This window comes from Eschrichtius robustus, chromosome 6 (assembly GCF_028021215.1).
Source record: "Eschrichtius robustus isolate mEscRob2 chromosome 6, mEscRob2.pri, whole genome shotgun sequence".
Taxonomy (NCBI): domain Eukaryota; kingdom Metazoa; phylum Chordata; class Mammalia; order Artiodactyla; family Eschrichtiidae; genus Eschrichtius; species Eschrichtius robustus.
The window spans coordinates 62,132,801-62,156,763 of record NC_090829.1 but is presented as its reverse complement, the minus strand read 5'-3'; the positions used below and the strand labels follow the sequence as shown (position 1 = coordinate 62,156,763).

Here is a 23,963-nt window from a genome sequence, read left to right as displayed (position 1 = left end):
ACAGGCCTACCATGAGTAACTATTCTAAACTGCAGATTATAATTTACATGAATACTGAGGGTTTGGGTTTTTGTTTTTGTTTTGCTTAATATTTGAAATTGTATACATTTGCTTATATTATCTGGCTATAACCTGTACATGTTTTTTTTTCCCCCTCTGGGTTTCAAGCTTTCTCATTGGAAAAGGAAACCCTGACTTTCAGTGCCCCTAATTTTCCACCTCTGTATAGTTAAAGCTATAGATTTTGGCCATCTTTTAAAAAATAGACTATGACAGGACTATAAACACATTTTTTCTTCCTGATGAATTACTTGTCTTAAAAATAACCAATCCACCTCTTTTCCCCTCCCCCTTCCCAAAAAACCCTGAAAGGAAGTTCTATCCTTAAATTAGTCTTTTAGTTAGTAAGGGAATGCTTAATGTGCAATTTTTAGTCAGAATGCAAATTGTTTACATTTGAAAGGGAAAAGGTCAGTTGATTACTTATTTAACTTTTCCATAAAAATAGGTGAAGAAATATTGTTCACAATTCCCCTCTCTCCCCAGTGCACACAATAATTACTCAGTGGTTGCATTTTGGCCCTTTTTGTTTTTTCTCTTACTTGACAACAATGTAGAAGAAATGGAAAACTGCATGCCTTGAAGCCAGGCACCAGGGTTTCATTTCTGGCTCTGCTACTTTTTGGATAAGTCTGTTTAGATAAAACGAGCTCTGAGGCTTGGTCTCCTCATTGGTAAAACAGAATCAGGGATAACCACCTTGCAGAATTGTTAATAATTAAATACCTAGCACAGAGTTGGCACACAGTAGGAGCTCAAATAAACGTTAGCTGCCAGTGTTCTGATTATGGCGGTGGTTATTCTTTCTTCTTATTTACAGAAAATTACTTTTTTCTCTCGAGTATATTCTTTGTGGACTTGTAAGGAGTCCTTACTATGTGCTAGTTACAGTTCTAAGAGTTTAACTTGAATTAGTTCAGATAACCTTCACACCCGATTTACAACTGAAGAAATTGAAGCACACAGAGATTAAGTAATTTTCCCGAAGTCACACAGCAATTAGGAGGCACAGGTGGAATTAAAATCCTGCCAGTTTGATATGAGAGTCTGCACTCTTCACCTCTCTGCTGCAGGTGGAAGGGAAGAGAATTTCTAGCTACTCTTACCTAGATTCTTAGCCTGGCTTTCTGGTAGAACTTTACCCCTAGGTGAAAGTCTTCTCTAGGAGTAGGTAGTCTGGTTAGTTGAATTGATTTTTCTTGTACTTTTCACTTAAGACCTATAATCTGTGAGAAGGCCTTTTATAGATGAGTGGTTTGGGATATTGGTAACATTTGGCTATATCTGCTGAACACTGTGTATCATATGTGGAAAGTATGATTTTCTGGACTTAAACCAGCTCTTCTAAATTTCAGATGAAGTTGAACTGTTAATCATATGGTAAACACATGAGAACAACATACAGAGCTTTTAATGAAAATTATGGGTGATCATTACAGTGTTTGATTTTTTAAACATTGTCTTTTGTGAGCTAGATTCATCAAATCCTGAGATAACTAGAATTGAGTTAGGAAATTAATTCCTTTAAAAATATAAAGGGCTTTTTTTCTGGAGTTTAGACTGAATTTGACACTTAAGGGTGAGAGATTGAAACTTAAGGGTGAGATTCTATTCAGAATAATAGAAATAATGAATCTTAATTTCTTGCTTTTAAAAATGTTACCTGTTAAAATTATTTTTATTTTAAAATTATTAGAACTTAGTTAACTAGAAAATAATTTTCCATGTTTGTTGTTTTTCTTGATGGAAATACTTATAAGAGGAATTTTATAACTTTATGAGCTTTTTTTTTTTTTTTTAAAGCCGTAGTTCCATTTATTATCCAGCAAAGAGTAGGAGGACCAGAGGAGGGGCCCAGCCTCGACACCCTCCCATTATTGCCATGGATTGCTTCCCCAACCTCGAGGGCCTAGAGGCGCTTGGCCTAGGGGGCCAGTGGACCCAGCCCCGACCGCTGGGATGGAGCAGAGTCCAGATGGCCCTGGCCCTAGCACCAACTCATGAACCCCGACCCCAGGCCTGTCTACCGAGGGCCAGCAGAGCCCCTCTTGGAGCCAGGCCGACCAGACTCTGGGCTGCTGGGTCCAGATCCAGACAGGCTGGACTCTGAGTTCTGGACCCCAGTCTGGCTGGACCCTGGGATCCCGATTCCAGGTTCCAAGTAGGGTGGACTTAAGTCCCAGACTCCGGGCTAGGCCTGGGGCCTTTAGGGCTGCAGCAGGTAGCTGCCTTCACGGCTGAGCTTCTGGGCCAGGGGCGCCTTCTCGGGACAGGGGCCAGGGCTGGAGTTGGGACTGGATTTGGAGAGGGAGTCGATGTTGGCAGAGCAGGAGTGGCAGGCCCAGCAGAGAATGACCCAGAGCAGCAGCAGCAAGAAGCCTAGGAGGCCGTTGCAGATGATGGCAGTGAGGGCCCCCTGGGAGATGGCTGCCCCCATGCCATGATGGGCAGCACCCTCAGACAAGCACAGACTGAGAAGCTGCCTCGATGGCAAGGCCCATGCTGAGGCGGGACTCTGGTATAGCCGGCCTTCCAAGGAGGCTGTCCTGTTCACACACTCTGATTCCAGGGCAGTGAAGATGTTCACATGCAGTTCCGAGCCTGAGTTGAGCCCGGTGTGTGCCCGCGGGAGGGTCCCGGGCAGCGGGATGCTGGGCGCCACTGCTGCTCGGGAGCCTGCGGGTGGGGGGCGGGGCAGTGGGAGGCGGGCAGGGGTGACGTCCCCTCCCCCAGCCCTCCCCGTCGTCAGCTGGCTGCTCCCTGGGGTGCAGCATTATTTTTTTATTATAGAGTTTTTCTGTATCCCTATTCTTCTATCACAATAGACTTTGTAAGTTCAGTGGTCATACACTTGATTATATGATACTTGGCTACATCCAAAGTATTTGATTTTTTTTCCCCCAGATAAACTGATATTTTAAATGTAATTCTTAAATTTCTTGAGTGGAAAAAAATTGCAAACATGCTAGATTTAAGTATTAAACAATGTATATTGATAACCAGATTTTCTTTTATTTTGGAAAGATGAGTAAGTAGGTGCTTTTTACTGTTTAGATTATAGTAATAATAGTATTTCTAACTTTGGTAATCTTTGATGCAGTTATTAGCTTTCTATTAAAAGAGACAGCATTTCTTTATCTCCCTCCCCCTCTTTCCTCCCTTCTTCCTTTCTCCTTCCCCCCCTTTTTGCTAGAATTATAAATAATCAGGGTATATTCTGTATTTTATACATTTTACATACTTAACCAATATTGAATTTCCTTGAAAATTTGATAATCTCCAGATAGTTTTCACATTTGAGTCCTGAAGATTGTATTGCCTAATCTTATTTAATGACCACTCTAGTTTGTTCCTTTTAAATAAGTCTTAAATAGTATGTACTACATTTGAGTGCTGAATCATTGTAGTTGTCCTATGTTTTTGCTCTTGGGAAGATACCCACTGGCTTTGTAGTAGAAACAAAGACAACCCATCTGTTATTTCTTCCACGTCAGTTTTCTATTCACCCCCTCGTCCCCTATAAAATAATTCTTTGCTGGCTAGATATCCTTTTTCTCTTCCTTAAGTTGATAGAAATTTAAACCTTTGAGCTGTACTCAGAAAATCAGAACACCTTGCCTGGTGCCCTCTTGTGGCCTGGGAAAAGGGGTTGGGAGTGTTGTAGCTCTCCTAAATAGGCTTGTGAAAAGGGCAGGTCTGTGTAGCCCACTCCAGCTTTCCTCTAGGACAGCCTTTGGGACTACAGAATTGAGTACATCCTCCGTAGTAGGAGAGCAAGTGTTAAGATTTATTCTAGGCACAGAGAGCTGACAGAGAAATGGTCACAGTACATTTTAAGTACAAGAAAGGGGAGGGTACTTATCGGACTTTGCAGAAATGGAATTGCTTATTACTGCGTGGCCTAGCAGGAACTCATACTATCAGTTCTCCGCGAGGTATCACTCATTAGCCTCTGTGGTGTTGGAAATGGGTAGCTGCAACCCTTTTTCTTAAAATATATTGATATTGCCCCATGTACTGGAAATTTAAACCAGTTAAAATAGTTTCTATTTGCGTATACATAGACATTATTGATCACATATACTTTTATTTCAAATAAGATACAAAATGGAGTTAAAGAATTCACTTACATAATTTTGTTATTAGTTTTTATGGATAAGACTGTTTTTTAACTTGGTCCCCCCAATTTTCTAATATCTTGCTTTCCAACAGGAAGTCATTAGTAGAGTGAACAGCCCTTTTAGGCTTGCAGAAGTGACTTAAGCTGTGTTTTTCCTTCCTCTCTTCAACAAAACTGATTCAAGCTTCAGGGGAGAACACTGGATTTAATACTGTATGATAAAACCCCCAATAATCCTGATTGTTTTGCTGCCTTTAACTTTTAGGAGAATGGAAAAAGGTTATACAGAGAAGTTACGTCAGGTTTAATTATAAAGTAATTTCCAGGTTGTGGCCTGTAGTTGTTATACTTCTAGGTTAATCTCCAATACTTTGTACAGCATTATACAGTGGTCAGTGATGATCATAGTGACCCTTAGGTACTTCCCTGTTCTTCAAAGGATTAAAACATATGTCAGTATACTATATCTCTTAGATACTGTATCTCTTATGTATACTATATCTCTTAGAAAGGTATACTAATTTTAAAAATAGCTCTCAGTAAAAAAAGTTGAAATCAAAGTGGTTTCCTTTCAGTTAAACAGTATATTAAAATAAGACAGGTCTCTTCCTTGGCATTTGATTTCACTGTGGGTTTGTTGCAATTGAATAACTTCTTGAGGAGATACTTTTCAAGAGGGAAGACTCCTAGACATTTGAGAGATGTGTCCCATAATAAGATATGAGTTATCGGGAAGTGGTAGAGTTATTTGTGAAATCCAGAAGTGGTAGAGTTATTTGTGAAATAACAGGAGGTTAGTGAATTTATAGTTTCTCAATTTTAATGGAGAACAGAGATTGAGATTTTAATCTGTAATCCTAAGCAATAACATATTTGCAGAGAGAGAAGAGTATGGCTGACAGATTAGACTCCAGGGTATAAAAGATAGGGTTGGTTTTCATATTTGATTTTGCATAGTCTTATTTTTACTCTGTGGTAGGTAGAAATATTTATATCTTTGGTAGCCTTTTTCCTGAAAACCTAAAAAGGTTTATAAATATGTACAGCAAGCAGTGTGATTTATGGAAAGATTACTAAGACCCAGATTCATGAGAGCTTTCTGTTCTTGTCCCATTTCTACTAATAATAACCTGGGTGATTTTTTTAACAAATTCCTTAACCTTTGGGGTCTGTTCTCTCATCTGTACAATCAGGTGGTTGAGGTTTGTGATCTGTCAGTTTGGGCCAGATCAAAAATGCTGGGGTTTTCAGATGTGTTGCTTAAACCACAGAACACTGTATCTATTAATGTGTGCCCTTCTCACATGCTTTTTTTCCCCTTCATTTGCAATAATAGCTCAGGAAGAACCCAAGTATTTTGCTGAGAGATGGTATTAGGACTTGTGAGAGGGAAGAGTAATACTGGGGAGGCTGAAGTTGCACAGGAGACCAGCCTGGGTGAGAGGAGAAAAAGAACATGGCCCTTGATACTGGGAGAGAGTGGAGGGCCTAATTGCCTTGCTTCATTTTGCTTAGGGCTTAGGTCAGATGAGAAATGAATATGTGTCGACACAAGGCCAGTGAGAGAAGGTTATTACAGTAGGGAGGCTGGTTAGAGAGAACATCTGCTAGGTTCAGGCTAAGGGAAAGAGGTGATTCTTTCAGGGTAAAAAAGAGAGAATTCTGTTAAAAATTACCTTGGTTGGAAGGATGCGGGGTACTTGTTCATATTTCACTGCTTCTGATTTGACTGAAAATATGGGGAAATTCTATGGATAATTATCTTGGTTCCTGGACATGCGAGGAGAAATGCAGAGTTCTCACATTCTATTGCTTTCTCACATTGGTAAAAATAGCAAGAAAACAAGGGGGTAGGGTGGGGGTGAGGTTGGGGAGAATTGCACACCATATTCTTTATAATGGGTTTTAGGACTGCAACAAATACCTGTTAATCTCATTGTTCCTCAGGGTCACTTGACTGTTCTGACTGGGTAAATAATGTCACCATTAGTGACATTAGTGGTGGTCTTCCTCACCGCTCCTTAAGCATTCCTTAGAGCTTTGTTGCTTGGTTAAGGTTTTGAGAGTAGCTCTCCTTCCCTTCGAGAGCCTTTGTACATGCTCACGGGACCCAATTTTAGGAGAAACGCAGGGTAGGTGAACTTCTCTTGCCTCTGTCCTAGTTTCTTTCCCAAAATGATACCAATTTTATGTTTTAGATTTTTTAAAAATTTGTCTTTCTGATTAATAGATTGAAAATAAGTCTTGAGCTAAACGTTTTAATATTTTATGAGGAGAAAGTACTGCTAATAGTGATTTAGTCAACAGTATAGAAATACTTAGTCTTTTGTGACGTTGCACAGAGTTCAGTTTATTTTCTGGTTTCAATAGAACAAGTTGAAATCATCGCAGAAGGATAAAGTTCGTCAGTTTATGATCTTCACACAATCTAGTGAAAAAACAGCAGTAAGTTGTCTGTCTCAAAATGACTGGAAGTTAGATGTTGCAACAGACAATTTTTTCCAAAATCCTGAACTTTATATACGAGAGAGTGTAAAAGGATCATTGGACAGGAAGAAGTTAGAACAACTATACAATAGATACAAAGGTGAGTGTTTGCTTGTGACTTTAAATATTTTGAACGAGGTTTTGCAAATTTACATGCTTCTTGTGAGAAATCAAATGATACAGAGACCATTAATTGGGTGGATACAGAGCTCTTTAGATCTTAGAATTACTTTAAGAAATCTGAAAAATTATTTTCCTCTTTTCACTAAAATTTCTTCTTAATGTCTTTATTTCCTCCCCCTTTATCCACCCCCCCTCCCCCCCTCCCTCCCCCCCGCTTTCCTCCTTTGTGATCCAATTTGAGAATGGGGGCTGGGGGACAAGGTTTTTTCCTTCCTTTTCTTATAAAACTCAGCTGCCTAATAATTTTAATAACCTTTAAATAATTATAAAGTAATATACACTTAAAAAGTTAATACAGAATAGATTGAATAAAGAAAAAGTTAATAGTTTCTCCATCTTTTGCTTATTTATTCTCCTGAGGGAACCAATATTTAATAGCCTGGTGTCCAACTTTCTGTGTCTTTTATGTTTATGCAGAAATATATATGCAGAGTTATTTCAAAATTTTTCCAAAAGTGGGATTATATTTTATGCATAGCTCATGCCCCAAAAATCAAAGGATGTGCAAATTTTTTATTCCTAGAGATGTTAGCAAATCACATTTGACAACAGTGTATGAGTGCCTCTTTCTTCTTGTATTTGTATTTAAATGTCTGCTGTCTGAAAAGTAAATATTGATAGTTGGAGGTTTTCTTCTTTAATTTGAACAACAGGTGTTTGTATTGTGATTAAAATTGAATTGCAGAGTTTATGTTTTTTTTGATATTCTTTAAGAAGTGATTTCTGTAGTGAAATGAACTTTAAGAAAAAAAGAATTTCTGTGTATAATACTGTTTAGAATGCCTCTGTAAAATGTGGCTATGTTCAGTAAAAATCCTTCATCCCTATATAGGAATGTCTGATTTTCTGAATGTGTGTTAAGTATGGAACTTTTTTCATATGAATAAATGAGACTTAAAAATCAGGTGTCTATCTGGATATATATCTTGCTGTTAATTGTAAGAATGCTGTTTCAGGGGCAAAGTGGCTTTAAATATTACAGGGGGAAAATATCTCAGAGCAATATTGCTTCATACTTTTGGTCTATTGTGATCATTTAAAAAAATGGAATATAAAGCAATACCTTTCTCAGTTTCAGGAGTAGCACAGTAAAGTATGGCACTGATTTCATGTTGCATTGTTGTTTTTGAAGATCCTCAAGATGAAAATAAAATTGGAATAGATGGTATACAGCAGTTCTGTGATGATCTGGCACTGGATCCAGCCAGCATTAGTGTGTTGATCATTGCGTGGAAGTTCAGAGCAGCAACGCAGTGCGAGTTCTCCAAACAGGAGTTCATGGACGGCATGACAGAATTAGGGTGAGTGTATAATTACCGTAGGAAATTAGGTACATTACTGTGAGAATTACTGTGGAACTGACATTCGTGCCCCCAAACATTGCTATAAATAGAAATGGGCTAATATGCTAGTTCCTTCCCATGTCAAGTTATTTGTGTAGTTAGTACAACCTACTCTATTTGCATTATGCTTTTATCATTTGTTTCTAAGGGAGATTGACTAATGTTAAAATTACCGTGCTTTAATATTTTACATGGGTAAGTGAAATGAGCAAGTTTTAAGTTATTTCCTAATGTGAAGCTGTGAACTCTGAATTTATAAACAAACTCCTAGAATTTAAAATATTGGAAGTTACTAATCACTTTGTGTTCTGCATAGACCTGGACAACTGATTAGCTAAATGTCTTGGTATAAATAGATTGAAAAGTCACAGGTAGCAGTTTTACCTGTGGCCTTTGGTTGTCTGTATTTGATGAAGCTCCGAAAGTATTCAATTTGTGGATCGGTAACAGGCTGCCCTTTCTGTTTTTAGTGGGTGCTTTTGAATGATAGTAGCTCAACTCTTTTTGAACGTTTATTTTCTTTCAGGAACTATGCTAAATAAGTGCTTCACCTACCACTTCAGAACAACTTTGTGAGAGAAGTGGTGTTTATATCCGCATTTTAGAGATGAGGAAATGGAGGTACAGAGAAACTAGAGAGGGTAGTATTAAAGCCAGGATTTGGGCTCAGGCATTCTGATTCTTGGGCCTGAGGGACATTGTAATCAGTCAGGGTCCAGGCAAGACACACAAACCATACCAGTAATTTGAGCAGGGTAAATTTAAAAAATTGTTTTATTGTGTAAATGGGGTAGAAGAAAACTCTAAGCATAACGAAGGTGGCAGTTGCAAGAAGCTGCCATCACTCCTGGAACAGAGGGAAGGAAACAAGGAAGGAGCCTAGACACTTAAGAGGATCCCCGCGAGGCTGAGATTCCGACCCCAGAAAACAGTGCGTAGCTGCTGTAGGAGCACGCTGCTTGCCTTGCCTGCTTCTCTGGTGGAGAAGAAGCTCGCTAGGGGCCACTTGCTGCAGAGTCATGCAAGTTGCCTCCATTGGTGAACACTGCAGGGACCTCCCAACACGCTGAAACCCTTGCTCTGTGCAGAAAACAGACTGGGATAAGAAAAGTTCCTTCGTCCTCTTCCAGCCTTTCATCGCCCTCTCTTGGTAGAACCTAATAGTGAGCCAGCTGGCAAGAAAAATGAAGTTTCACGATTTATAGTCCACTGCAGATAGTCACAAAGTAGGGCAAAGAAGGGTGAGTTTAAAGCCGAGAGACAATAAATTAATAACTGGCCTAGCCACTATGTTCTACAGCCAAAGCCAGCCTTATCCTGAACTTGCTGAAATGTTCTATGCTAGGACAGTTTTCATTAGAACTCTCTTTTTTTTTTTTTTTTTTTTCCATTTAAAAGTGAGTTCATGTAAAATGTAATGAACTTCCAAATCAAAATTTTAATTTACAAACTAATAATCTGGGAGGTGTTATAAAGAGCATGGAAGGAGCATAAAAGCAAAAATGATTTGAAGGAAAAAAAGTGGAATGCTTGGTTTGTGGAATCTATAACAGATCGAAGATTTCTACCTTATGGCTGTTATGTGGAAAGTAGGACTTGGTGCTTGGACCCTTTCAGCTCCTTGGAAATTGAATGCTTTGCACATATAGAGAAAGTTTAATATTGATTTGAGGTAACTTCAGTTGGAGATGGTTGGAGATGATGTTTATTATGATACTTTGTATATATCAAGAAGTTTTCAAGAGGAATGCTTGTTTCCTCACCTAGTCAAGACACTATGCTTTCAATTTGTTTGGAAGCTAGACATGTGATTTGTTACCATGTAAGGAGTATCTACTACAGTTTGAATTGATGATTGTAAAGCTGATTACTATACATTCTCATCTGTTCGCTACAGCTGACTTCTACAGTTTGGGTGTGTTGACTCAGTCCAGTGAATTACATAATTAAAAGTAATAGCCCATTTCTTTTAAAAATAGTAGTTATTTCTAACATTTAATCACCCCAGATCTTTTCTTCCTCCATCTAACCCCATACTTGTTTATGTAATGTAAAAAGATGAAAATTTAATGGAGTTTTTAAGAAGAAGTTCTATGAAATATAAACTGTTGTAGGAATAAATGTTCTTAATATATAGTGAAAAAGTTTATCTTTTATAAACTTAATTTTACAATATAGATGTGACAGCATAGAAAAACTAAAGGCCCAGGTACCCAAGATGGAACAAGAATTGAAAGAACCAGGACGATTTAAGGATTTTTACCAGTTTACTTTTAATTTTGCAAAGAATCCAGGACAAAAAGGATTAGGTAAGAATTTTTAAAAATTATATTTGGTGTTTCAAATATATTCAAATACATTGACAGCATCACGTTTGTAATAGAAAGTTCTATGTTTTGAGCATAAAGTCATTATCAGTTACTGAAAAATACTGAGAAACAGTGAACTTCTAGTTAATCAGAAAATACCCTGCCTATTCAATAACAGGGTTACCCTGGATACTGTATGTGAACCACTGATTTTTTTTTTTTTTTTTTAAGAACTACAATACAGAAAATAGTTGTTAAAATTCCACTGACATAGGTATGTATGTTTGATCGTTTATTTTTCAGAAGATATTATAGGATCTTAGGATCATAAGTTTTTCACTATGTATCTGTTGAAATAGCATTGTAAGATTTCTGAGTCACAGAATGCCAGATAAATGTATTCTTTTTTGGTGTGAATTATTTGGAAACTATAAGAAAGAATAAAAAAATGATTGTCATTCATAATCTTATCCAGAAATAGCCACTGTTAACAGTTTAGATCAGTCAGTTTATACTGTAGAAACAACCACACATTTGCTTTGGGGATGGCTAAGGGAAGTGAAGGTAAAAGCTACAGTGTAATTTGCAGATTATTCAGAAAAAGTAGACAGTAGCACATAATGCAAAATAATAAATATGAGTGTGAGCGTTTTAGATAAAAGGAGAAATGAGTAAAAGCAGGAATGGTTGGGAAATGCTTCCTGGGCAAGAAGTGATGAGAACTAAAGGATTTGATATTTGGGCAAGGGATGATGAAAAATGTTCCAGGGAGAGGATAGTTATGAATGAAGGTCTAATACTTCAGAAATAAGCTTGGCTTCTTTGTGGAAGAGAGAAAATGATTTGATTTTAGTGGGAATGTTTGTTTGGAGCTTAAATTGGTGAGATAAGTCTTCTTTTAAAAACAGGACAGAAAGGCTTAAATTGGAATTTACAGGCAGTGGGGATGCACTGAAGATGATGGTGGCAGTAGCAGCCATTTAGTGTGAGCTTTTGGTGTGCCTGGCAGCGTGCTAAGTACTGTACATACACTGCCTCGTTTAGTGTTTAACAACTTTATGAGTTATTCATTCTTTCATTCAGTAATTCACCAGCTGCCATGTGCCGGTCATAGAGTGCTAGACATTTTTTATCCTTATTTGGCAGGTGAGGAAATTGAGGCACGGCAAGTTAAATAACTTACCCAATGATGGAACTGAGTTTTTGATTTTGAAGATACAGTAGTTGGAGAGGCTAATAGGGGCCTCTTGTACGAATCATTCTTTATATTTTAGATTAGAGAGAAAAAAAGCTTTGAGAAAAGGATTATGTGAATAGGAATTAGACTGAGGAAGTGACTGAAAGCTAGTAGAAGGGATGAATATACAACATTTGTATTTGAGAATTGGCCTAAAGAGTGACTAAATGTGACTGAATTAAGATTTACAAAATATCTATTAAGCAAAATTCGAAATAATGAAGTCTCCTTTCCAATTAATTTAGGTTGCATCTTATTCTGTTTGTTTTTGCAGGCAAAATAAGCTGGGATACCTAGTGTTAGTTTCTCTATCTTGTATCTGTGGCCACAAGTTAACTGGGCTATTTTTTCTAGTCTCCTCTTGTATTCCTACAAATAAAAACCAATTAACGTCTTCGAACTTACATGTATATACTAAAAGAATTATTTCTTTGTGTTTAGAAATGTAGCAGAATGTTTTGATACCATTAGAGAAAATGTTTTGAATCTAAAGTGTTGATTTAAGGGGGCTGAACCTATTCCTTAGTTATAACCCTACCCCTTACTAGAGCACAAAATAAATGATGTTTTTGGGTGACTATGTAGTCTTGATATTGAATCTTAGTTTTTATTATATTTGGTGAAGATAAAGTAAAATTAACATTTTTATAGCTGTTCGATATATCAATATGATGATAAATTGGAATTTTAGATTACAGGAAAAGTTGAGAAAAATATTGTGCTGAAGAATTCGATTTTAAAATTATGTTTTATTCTATTATGTAGTAAGTATTGAGCTTAAGAAAAATGTAACATTGTTTAATGGGTATAGAGTTTCTGTTTTGTAAGATGAAGAGTTCTGGAGATTGATTGTACAACACCGTGAATGTAACTAACACTACTGAACTGTACACTGAAAAATGGTTAAGATGATAAATTTTATGAGTATTTAACCACAATTTAGAAGTTGTTTTAAAAAAAGCCCCGAACCATAGAATATACAGCACAGAGTGAGCCCTGATGTAAAATACTGGACTTTAGTTAATAATATTGGCTCATCAGTTATAAGAAATATACCACACTAAAACAGTATCTTAAAAATAGTGGAAATGGGGGGAATGTGGGGTAAAGGTATATGGGAACTCTGTACTTTCTGCTCAGTTTTTCCATAAACCTAAAACTAAAAAAGTCTTAATTTAGAAAAAAAGAAAAAATGTAATAAAAGACAAATCATAATTTCTCTTTTTGTTTTGCGTTGGTATTGGGTGTCAGGAAATGTAATGACTTGCTTAGTTGAAGAACTTAATTAAAAAGAAAACAGTTTTCTTGACAGCCTTTCTAAGGGTTCACAGGGCTCTTAAATTATAATATTTGGCAGAAAGGAATTATGAGATCGTAGGAGAGGAGGTGAGGCCCAAACAAATTGGCAAAGAGTGACAGTGACAGCACTGCAGTTTATTTATAAATAGCTGTGCTAATTCTAATGAGAGCTGGTGTTTTCCATATTTTCTCATTTTCTATAACCTTATTTCTTGTGACACCAGGGTAGGGTACTTCCTCTTTCACCATCTGCTTCAGTCACCTGCCATTTCTGATGGTCTTCTGAATCTTAAATTTGAAAGGGATTTCATAAGTCCTGTGTTAAATCTAACCTGTGCAAAGTAGCACCTGTACCTGATGCTCATTTAGCTTTTATGTTTGAATATACAGGGCGGGGATTGAACACACATTGTTTTAGAAAGTGGTCCATTCTTATCACAGAATACTCTTCCTTGCTATCACAAAGTTTTTCCTTATTAAGCTAACATCTTTGTCTTTATAACTTTTACCTTTGTTCTTATTTGACCTTTGCTGCAGCACAAAGGAAGTCTAACCATTTTTTTTCTCATTTATCCCTTCTCCTTTTTTTCAGGTCAGCATTCCAAATTTTAACTGTTCTTCATTTGAAAAGACCTTTGTTATTCCGTTGCTGTCACCCCTAGATAACATTTCCAGTTTCTCAGTTTCTCTCAAAATAGAGTTCTTAAAGCTGACCATAATACTCCAGAAGGAGGCTGTTTAATGTAGAATACTATGGGTCTGTTATTTTTTGCGAGACTGTTCATTCTATTAATTTGTTCAAAAATTACATTTGTTTTTTACAGCCATGGTATTTTTAGGACCATCCTGAACTTTCTTAAAGTCTGTAGGTTATTTTCTTATAAACTGTTGTGGTTCAGCTAGAATGTTATACCTGTGCAGTTGATTTAAACATTTTTAACATTACTTGTTAAACATTTATTTAATATTCAGAAATAATTTTATAGAGTGTTTTTAATGTGTATTTTCATTTACGTAATCCCATTTGCTTCTCATAACAACCCTTGGAGCTAAGTGAAAAACCTCTTTGTCATAAAGATGAGGAAACTTATGGTCAGAGAGGCTGACTTATTAAGGTCACGTAACTTTAGAGTTGGTAGAATTGGGACTCAGCCTCAGATCTTCTGATTCCACATTTTATATTCTTTTTATTATATTATGTTGTGCTCACTACAGATATCTCTAGGTAAATTAAGACTTTGTGAATAGGATTTTAAATCCCCATTCATCCTCCCTAGTGAGTTGGCAACATTTTGTTCCCCTTAGGGATGGTGTTTGGATCCAGTCTCAATTCATTTCCATATTCATCTGTCACTCAATTGATCATCTTTTATGAAACAGCACATTGCCCTTGTTGATTCAGTTTGAAAGAATGACACTGGGATTACCTCTGTTTGCATTTTTAATTTTATTATAAGGGCTTAAGGATTCATTCTTCAAGTATCTCAATTTTAGGTAATACTATTTTTTTTTAAATTTTATTTATTTATTTATTCATTTATTTATGGCTGTGTTGGGTCTTCATTTTCTGTGCGAGGGCTTTCTCTAGTTGCGGCAAGTGGGGGCCGCTCTTCATCACGGTGCGCGGGCCTCTCACTATCGCGGCCTCTCTTGTTGCGGAGCACAGGCTCCAGATGCGCAGGCTCAGTAATTGTGGCTCCCGGGCCTAGCTGCTCGGCGGCATGTGGGATCTTCCCAGATCAGGGCTCGAACCCGTGTCCCCTTCATTGGCAGCCAGATTCTCAACCACTGCGCCACCAGGGAAGCCCCAGGTAATACTATTATTAGGACTTGCTTGTGTCTTTTTCTCTGTGTTATCCTTCTGTTTATTCTAACTGCTGTTGTTGGTTCTTGTTACATTATTATTGACTTAGTTCTCTTTCCAATACTGCTTCAGAATCTATAATAGTAATTTTAAAAATTATTAAAAATAAACAATAGTAATAGTAAGGACGCGTTATTTACCAGGCACTGTTCCAATGTTTTAGGTGTATTCACTCGTTTAATTATTACAACAACCCTGTGAGGGTAGGTACTGTTATCTTTTTTTAAACTGAATTACCGAGAGGTGAACTTAGTTGCCCGAGGCTACTTAATTAGTGGTGGAGTTGAGATTTAAGAGGCTAAACTACTATATTAAACCACTTCTCTCTAGCTGGGCTATTCCTTTGTCACTCAGACATTTCTAACTAAAGGGCAGCCTGCCTTCCTTCCTTCCTTCCTTCCTTCCTTCCTTCCCTTCTTCCTCCCTCCCTCCCTCCCTCCCTCCCTCCCTCTCTCCCTTCCTCCCTCCCTCTCTCCCTTCCTCCCTTCCTTTCCGGTTTTTTGTGTGTGTGTGTGGCCGTACCGTGCGGCTTACAGGATTTTAGTTCCCTGACCAGGGATTGAACCTGGGGCCCTGGCAGTGAGAGTGCTGAATCCTAACCACTGGACCACCAGGGAATTCCCTAAAGGGCAGTTTTTCATATGCTTGTGGCAATTGACATTTTATCCCTGTACAACTTAATCTTGTGTGTTTCAGCTCCTAATAATAACTTATTAATCTTTTTGAATATTCCTGTTTCATCCAAAAACATTTATTGGCTGGTTACTCTGAGAGCATGGAGTTAGGAACATCTTAAGTCTGTCTGGGTGAGTTTGCAAAGTCTTCACAAAGTTTGTAATTTTTGAGCCTTGAAGAATGAATATATGTTTTCAAAGCCAAAAGAAAAAGAAGCCATCTCTAATGTGGAGAGATTAGCAAGTTCAGCTGCTTAGAGGTGAGAGACATAGCACCTTTGAGAAACTGCAAGTAAGTTCATTTGACTAGAAATGTAGATTTTTATCTGAAGGCAGTAGGAAATATTGCAGATTTTAAAAAGTTAATAGACTTTATTTTTTGAACTGCTTTAGATTTACAGCAAAATTGAACAGAAGGTACAGAGATTTCCCAACTACTCCCTTCCCCCACACATGCATAGCTTCTCCCATTATCAAATCCCCACCAGAATGGTACATTTGTTACAGTTGTACCTACATTGACACATCATTATCATCCAAAGTTCAACTTCACAGTAGGGTTCACTCTTTTTTTCTTTTTTTAATTTTATTGAAATATAGTTGATGTACAATGTTGTGTTAGTTTCTGGTGTATAGCAAAGTAATTCAGTTACATATATATGGGATACATATAAGATTCTTTTCCATTATAGGTTATTACAAGATATTGAGTATAGTTCCCTGTGCTATACAGTAGGTCCTTGTTGGTTCTCTACTCCATATATAGTAGTGTGTATATCTTAATCCCATACTCCTAATTTATCCCTCCCCTAGGGTTCACTGTTAATGTTGTACATTCTATGAGTTTGGACAAATGTATAATGACATGTATCCACCATAATAGCTTCATACAGAGAAATTTCACTCTCCCTAATAAACCTCTGTGCTCTGCCTGTTCATCCTTTCCTCCCTCCTTACCCCTGGCAACCACTGATCTTTTTACTCTCTCCATAGCTTTGCCTTTTCCAGAATGTCATATAGTTGGAATCATGCAGTATGTAGCCTTTGCAGATTGACTTCTTTCACTTGATAATATTATGCATTTGTTTTCCTCCGTATCTTTTCATGGCTTGATAGATCATTTCATTTTGGCACTGAATAATTTTCCTTCATCTGGATGTACCACAGTTTATATATCTGTCTACCTACTAAAGGACATCTTGGTTGCTTCCAAGTTTTGGCAGTTATGACTTCTGTAAACATCCATGAGCAGGTTTTTGTGTGGATATAAGTTTTCAGTTCATTTGGGAAAATACCCAGGAGTGTGATTGCTGGATTGTATGGTAAGCGTATGTTTAGTTTTGTAAGAAACTGCCAAACTGTTCCAAAGTGGCTGTACTATTTTGCATTCCCACCAGCAGTGAATGAGAGCTCCTGTTGCTCCACATCCTCGCCAGCATTTGGTGTTGTCAGTGTTTCGGATTTTGGCCATTCCAAAAGGAGTGTAGTGGTATCTCGTTGTTTTAATCATTGAAGAATTTTAACATGGAAGTGAAACCAAATTTATATGCCTGAAAGGTCCATCTGAAAGCAGTGTGGTCCTTTAAAAGGTGTGGAGGCAGAACTAGAGGAAGAGAAATTGGTTATGAAGCTGTTGCAGTGATTTAGCTAGACATGAAGAGGACCCTAGCATAGGCCCTAGCAAGGGATGGAGAAGAGAGAGAGATTTAAAAGGTACTTAGAAGCCAAAATGAGAAAGCTTTGATTGAAAGTGTGATGAGGAAGTTAGTCTTAACCCCCATTTGGGGATATTTGGAAATGGGGGGGGGTATTTTTGGTATTGTTATAACGACTGAGGGTTTCTACTGGGATTAGGGGTCTGCTAAATGACCTGCAGTGCATAGGACTTCATTTCCTTACAATGAAAAATTGTGTTTCATTGAGAAACACTGTAGGGTGATGACATTTCATTGAGAGAAAAGAAAATGGTAGGTCTATAGAGGTAAGATGAGTTCAGTTTGAGCCCTGTTGAATTTGAGTTGTTTGTGGATATCCAGTTGAAGATGTCCTTAGGCAATTAGATGTAAGAATCTAGAATATAGAGAGAGCAGTTTCAGATTTAGGACTTGGTAGAGATGGTTTGAGTGTATAACTTGAAAAAAGGTAAAGGTTTGAAAAATCTACTGAGAGAAGGAGAGATGGTTATTGCTGACGTACAGTGTTATAGAACATCAACATTTAATGGACGAATGGAGGAAGAGGAGCAGTAAAAGAAAATAAGGCCAGAGAGGACAGAGGAAAATCAATAGAGTGATACCATTAAGGCTGAAAGAAGCGACAGTTCCATCCAGGAGGTGTACTCAATTTTGTCAAATACGGCAGAGAGCCAAGTAAACTAAGGACTTACAGGTTTATTTGGCAACCAGAAGGGCTTGGTGACCCTTCAGAGATTACTTTCAGTGGGGTGAGTGACAGAGGTGGACACTAGTTTATAGAATTAAAATGTGTGGTAGGTGAGGAAATTGGACAATGAATGTAGATTACAAAGCGTTCTTTTAACTACCTGAACTTTCAAACATCATATATGTACACTCCTATTCTTTTAAGATTCTTAGGTTAGTATATCAGCTGAGAAATGGGCATTTATAGGTGTCTCATGGTTTACAGTTATTTGAATATTTCATTGTTTCTCATCCTTATTTTCTAAAAATTAATTGAAAAGGGAAAAAAATGCTAACACTAGTAATAAGCTTAGTTCTCATAAATTTAATGCATTTGAAGTGAAGAAGGATATCATTAAGCATGCTAATAACAGCAAATCCTACTATACATGCTAATAACAGCGATCTTACTGCACTTAAGATAGACAATTATATGTTTGGTTGGTAAAGAAAACAATAAAATTAAAGAACCTGGAAGGAATATTTGGTATAGAGCTTTAAAGACTGCAAAGATTAAAAAAGAATTGTGATTAGGGATTGTTGTCATATTTCTAGTTCTCTTAAAACATGGGGATCTGAACTTGACTTTCAGACATGTTTTCATGAGCACATTAAAAATAAAAGTAGAAGACTCCATGTACTCTCTCAAGATGATCTGTGAAGGGAAGGAGAAAGAGGGTAGCTTGTAAGGGAATGGAGAGATACAAGAAAGATTTATTGAAGATAGGTGATAACTTGAGCATGTTCCTTTGTGGAGGGGAAAGCTGGAAGACAGGGCAAAGTTGAAGATACAGGGAGAGAAGAAAACTAATCAGTAGACCAGATTCCTTGAAAAGGCAGGATGGCATATTGGATCCATAATAATGGTGTTAAGGGCTTAACCTTGGATGGGAGAAGAGGCACCTTTTCCATTGAGTTTGAAGGAAGACATAATGATGCATTTGATAGTAAGTACATTGCACATGGAACCACAGGAAACTTGTTTATTCAGCAGTTTCTGAATGCCTACTGTGTGTTTCAGTCTGCTAGTTAGCGGATATGTAGTCCCTATCCTTGAAGAGGTTAGGGTCTAGTGAAGATGGGGGATTTTTTGCCTTATGTCCTATATGTTTTTTTTCAGGCAGGATGTGAGCCTTTTTGGAGTCTTTCCTAGTCTTCCATGATTCCTCAGATTATCCAGAGTAGTTTGGAGATAATATCTAAAAGGACTTTTAAGTTACTTGGGGTGTAATTTTTCCTGACCTGGAAATGTAAATTTACTCGTAAAAGCTTGACCTAACTACTTTAGTTCTTTCAAAGAGATCATAGTTCTTTCTCTCTGTTGTTATGACAGATACAGTTTTTTGTCATGTGGTAATATTGCTTCTTTATCCTTATCGGCTCCAAAACCAGTTAAATAGTCATTTATATCCTCTTCATCTAACTTTTAAAAGGACAAATCTTAGTTTATTTTTAATTTTTAATATTCTTAATGGTCTCCTTGAGGATCAGTCAGCCAACAGCTTGGAGTGTAAGATTGGTTAGGATTGTGGGTAGTAATTCTTTGCGTTACAGCTTATAGGTGTACCTCAGTGATTTACAGCTGGGGGCAGTTTTGCCTCCCAGGGGACCCTCGTCAATATGTGGAGATACTTTTGGTTGTCACCACTGGGGATGGGGCAGAACTACTCCTGGCATCTAGTGGATAGAGGCCAGGGATGCTGCTAATGCTGTAATGCATAGGACAGCTTCCCACAACAAAAAATTATCTGCCCCAAAATGTCAAAAGTGCTGAGGTCAAGAAACACTGGTGTACATTAATATTTGAATACTTATGAGCTAGTCAAACATGCTTACCTACATTATCTCATTTAAACTTCAGAAACCCCTTATGAGGTAAGTGATACCCTTCTTGCCCTGAAGGCACCATTCATTTGTGATGGAAGCAGGATACAAAGGTTGGACTTAACTCTATAGGAAATTTTTATTATGTAAGTATTCAGGACACAAGCCTTTTTTTTTTTTTTTTTTAAAGGCTATCTTTTGTCTTACCTGGTGTTTTTTTTTCAGGGACAAATATTCCTGACATTTGAAGTATATAATTTATTTTTAATATTACAGATCTAGAAATGGCCATTGCCTACTGGAATTTAGTGCTTAATGGAAGATTTAAATTCTTAGACTTATGGAATAAATTTTTGTTGGTAAGTTCATATTTTCTGCAGTTTGGTGTTTTCTCTAAACTTTTGCTTTGTTTGAAGATAAATTAACATTTTAAAGCATAACTAACTCATTTCAGAGCATGTAATGGACATAGAATGAAAAATTTGATTTCCAGAATTTTATTACATAGGTTGTTTTGCATTCTTGTATTTGGCATCATCTGGACTGTTTTTTTGAAACTCTTTTTAGTGATTTGGATGCTTTTTTTTTAATAGGAACATCATAAACGATCAATACCAAAAGATACTTGGAATCTTCTTTTAGACTTCAGTACAATGATTGCAGATGACATGTCTAATTATGATGAAGAAGGTAATGAACATTTTGCTCTACCAGTTTTTTGAAAAATTTGTCTTATCACACACTCTTGAACTTCTTGTCTACTTCTGTTTTTCTTAGAGTTAGATTTCCCTCTTCTGAGCTTTTATTTGTGCTCTTCTGAATGTATGAAATACCTTCATCCTCTTTACCAATCTGCATTGTTTCCTTAAATACCAACTCTGTGTATTCATGTCTTCCAGAAAGGCATGAGTACTTTTCATCCATGTTTTAGATTTTCAGTTTACTTTAGGAGCCTATTCTTTTCTTAATGTACTTTTATAGTACTTGTATATGTATTTTTTGTTGTTGTCTGTTTGTTTTGTCTGTGAACTTGATTGTAAACTCCTTAAGTTTAGTGACCTTGTCCAAATGGAAACAGACTTTAGTTTCCTACTGTAGTACTCTTGGCATTCAGTAAATATTCACTGATTGAATGCTTTTCTGCTGTTTCTTCATGTATGTATAAGGATGATTCTACCATCCACTATCAGGACATGTGCTTTTGTTTTTCTGGAACTGGCAGTGATATACATTCATTTCTTCTCGCATACTTACCTAGTTCCCCTTGAGAATTAGCAGAATTTTTTTTTTTTGATATTGTTGAATAGACAGAGGTATTCTTTGAAAAATCTCTAGTAACCTTGGTGTCCTTAAAAGTGTCCTGGAACTACTTAATGTAACCAAAGATAATGTTATTTCCTTATCTTTGTTTCCATTGTCATGTATTGTCTTCTTTAAGAAGTGAGAAATGACTGATAATTGATAATTGTGCTTTCTATTAGACCTTACACAAAAGTGAAGAACTTCCTGATTTGGAGGTTGGCATAGAGGCATGTATAGATGTAATTTAAAATCCTTTAGTAATTTATTACCATGAAATAGGTTAGAGTTTGATCCTTGCTGTTAATTTCATTTGTAAGATTGCCGCAAAGTGCAAAAAAAGATTAACTCCAGCCTACTGTGCTTTCAGCAGCACTGGCAGCATGTCATCATATCAAGGTCAGATTTGACCAAATTACTTCCGTGGCCTGACTTCAGTGGCCTTCAGAAAGCCATAATATTATTAATTACCAGAAGGGTTATTTATCATTCAAGGAATTATCAAGTGTTGGAATAATAGAGAAGAAAGAAAGGAATACTCTAGGTAGAAACACTAAAGAGCTAGAAATTTGGAAGTCCTATCAGTGGGAATACGTATAATGACATACTTTAACAATTATGGGGAAGATATTTTTAAAAAATAAAGGATTCTATTAAAATGTTAGCCTTATTTCTGCTTTTCTTTCTTTCCTTTCTCCCATTCCCCCCCCCCCCCCACAGGAGCATGGCCCGTTCTTATTGATGACTTTGTGGAATTTGCACGCCCTCAAATTGCTGGGACAAAAAGTACAACAGTGTAGCACTAAAGGAACCTTCTAGAATGTACATAGTCTGTACAATAAATACAATGGAAAATTGCACAGTCAATTTCTGCTGGCTGGACTGAACTGAAGATCAATCCTCACAATTCAGACTGAGGGTTGAGACAAAACTTTAAGGATACATCTTGGACCATATCGTATTTCATTCTTCTAATGGTGGTTTGGGCTTGTCTTCTAGTCTGGGCCGCTCTAAACATTTATTATTCCAACATTGTGGATTTCATCTTATATCTGTGGACCATCCTAGTTTATTCTCCCATAAGTCTTAGAAGCTTTATGGTGATTTTTTTGAAGTTTCCATTCTTGCATAAAGCACAATGCTGTCTTCATCAGAAAACAGTTTGGCATAAGAATTAAACATGTGAACATCACAATTTATAAAAACTTCTTAAATATATGCTTTGGGCTAGTTGCAAAGACTATGCTGATAGCACTTCCAGTGAGAGTGATATATTTAAGTGTACCAGATCTGGAATGGTGTTTTGGTATGGGGGGATTTTTTTTTTTTTCCTGGCAAATCACATGTATTGTTAACGTGAGTAGAGTATCTGTTGAAAAAAAAGTCAAAATAACCAACGTGAAAAATTTTTAGGATAACTTGGTGTGCCTACCCAAAATTTTACTGTGTTTTAGACCCTCAATTTCAGAAGGTTCCACAGAACTAGTCTGCACTTATCTTACCCATGTTTATATATAGTTGTCTTACAGGGGGTTTTATTTAGAAAAACATCTGCATAATGTTAGATTCTACTCCTGTCTACATTATGCACTCCATAATTGGATTTCATTATGATTTTGAAACGCTTATATGCCTGTCGAGTAAGTTAAACTATTTAATTTGTTTTGAATGTTTTAGATTGCTACATAATACAATATTCTAAATTTAGGCATGAGGGTTTATTTTTGTTTTTTGGGTTTTTTTTGGTCAGCGCACTATGGAACACAAATGAAATTCTCTTAATTTATAAGAAGATAGTAGGAATTAAATTTTGAAAATGGTTGTAATGAGCCATAAAGTTCAATTCTTATAGGTACTGCTCTTTCAGACAAATAGTCCATTTTTGATGACTTCTTATTTTGTTGAAATTGCTTTAACTGCTAATCACTGTAGTTGCCAAATATTTCAGGAGCAAAGATTTTCAAGCAGGCATGCACTTGATGCAAAGTACCAGTCTGGCTTCTATTTTCATAAATTATTTAATTTCTACTGTTCTTTGTTTCACTCAGATTAGCTCAGTTTTCACATCAAAGCAGAACTCTGTCTTGTATGTTTTTTTTTTTTTTCTTCATTACGAGACCCATGAACTGCTTTCATGCTGAAAATGCTCATTTCTTTGTTCACTTCTTGACCTGTGAAGAAGGGTTTATTGCTTTCTTAAACATTTCTATAAGGCAGGTTAAAAAATGTAAAATTTCAGATATTGGATGACTGGTTTTTAGCAGGAGTAGATTTTGCTTGGTGTATCCAGGCACTCTAAGTTCTAATGTTGAAATTATCAAAGGTATGTACTTCAGAATAGCAGTACATTATAAGGTATATACGGAAATGATTTTAAGAAACAATGATATATTAAAACTTTTTATTTACATGATTTTGAAATTGACTAGAAAGCTTTCCCCATAGATATTAATATTCTAATCATAACTTTAATTCAAGAATATGATTCTATCAAAAGAAAATTTTGAAAATTTCTATTCAGGTTACTGGAATTGGTTATTAAAAAAAGAAAAGAAAAAAGAAGAATCCTGCTGCTTTCAGTATTTCCTGATTTCATATTTGTAAATATTAAGAGGAACTTCAATTATGAAAAATTTTAAAAAGATATATATATATAAATGTACTATTTTGTTTCCTGTCTTGAAGATTTTGAGTTATGGTATTGTTTCTGAATTGATTAATTAATTCCGGTATGCTGTGTTTTGAAATGAGATCCGATTAGCTTTTTTTCCCCAATATAAATTGTTTTTCATAAAAGTCTGATATTGATTCGTGGCCTAGTGCCTTGGGTTTTACAGACTTTTC

At 36.6% G+C, this 23,963-nt stretch overlaps 2 protein-coding genes across 2 annotated transcripts in view; one reads left to right on the top strand and one right to left on the bottom strand.

Annotated features, from left to right (window-relative positions):
* DCUN1D1 (defective in cullin neddylation 1 domain containing 1) overlaps positions 1-23,747 on the top strand; it is a 29,411-nt gene extending 5,664 nt beyond the window's left edge. The window contains exons 2-7 of the mRNA XM_068546301.1: positions 6,551-6,767; positions 7,983-8,151; positions 10,372-10,502; positions 20,097-20,179; positions 20,414-20,510; positions 21,840-23,747. Of these exons, the coding sequence (XP_068402402.1) occupies positions 6,551-6,767; positions 7,983-8,151; positions 10,372-10,502; positions 20,097-20,179; positions 20,414-20,510; positions 21,840-21,919 (777 nt within the window). The 3' untranslated portion in view covers positions 21,920-23,747. The remainder of the gene's footprint in view (positions 1-6,550; positions 6,768-7,982; positions 8,152-10,371; positions 10,503-20,096; positions 20,180-20,413; positions 20,511-21,839) is intronic.
* On the bottom strand, positions 2,267-2,497 carry LOC137765643 (adropin-like). Its single transcript, XM_068545425.1, has one exon. The coding sequence runs from the start codon at positions 2,495-2,497 to the stop codon at positions 2,267-2,269; it is 231 nt and encodes a 76-aa protein (XP_068401526.1).
* Positions 23,748-23,963: the final 216 nt, after the last annotated feature.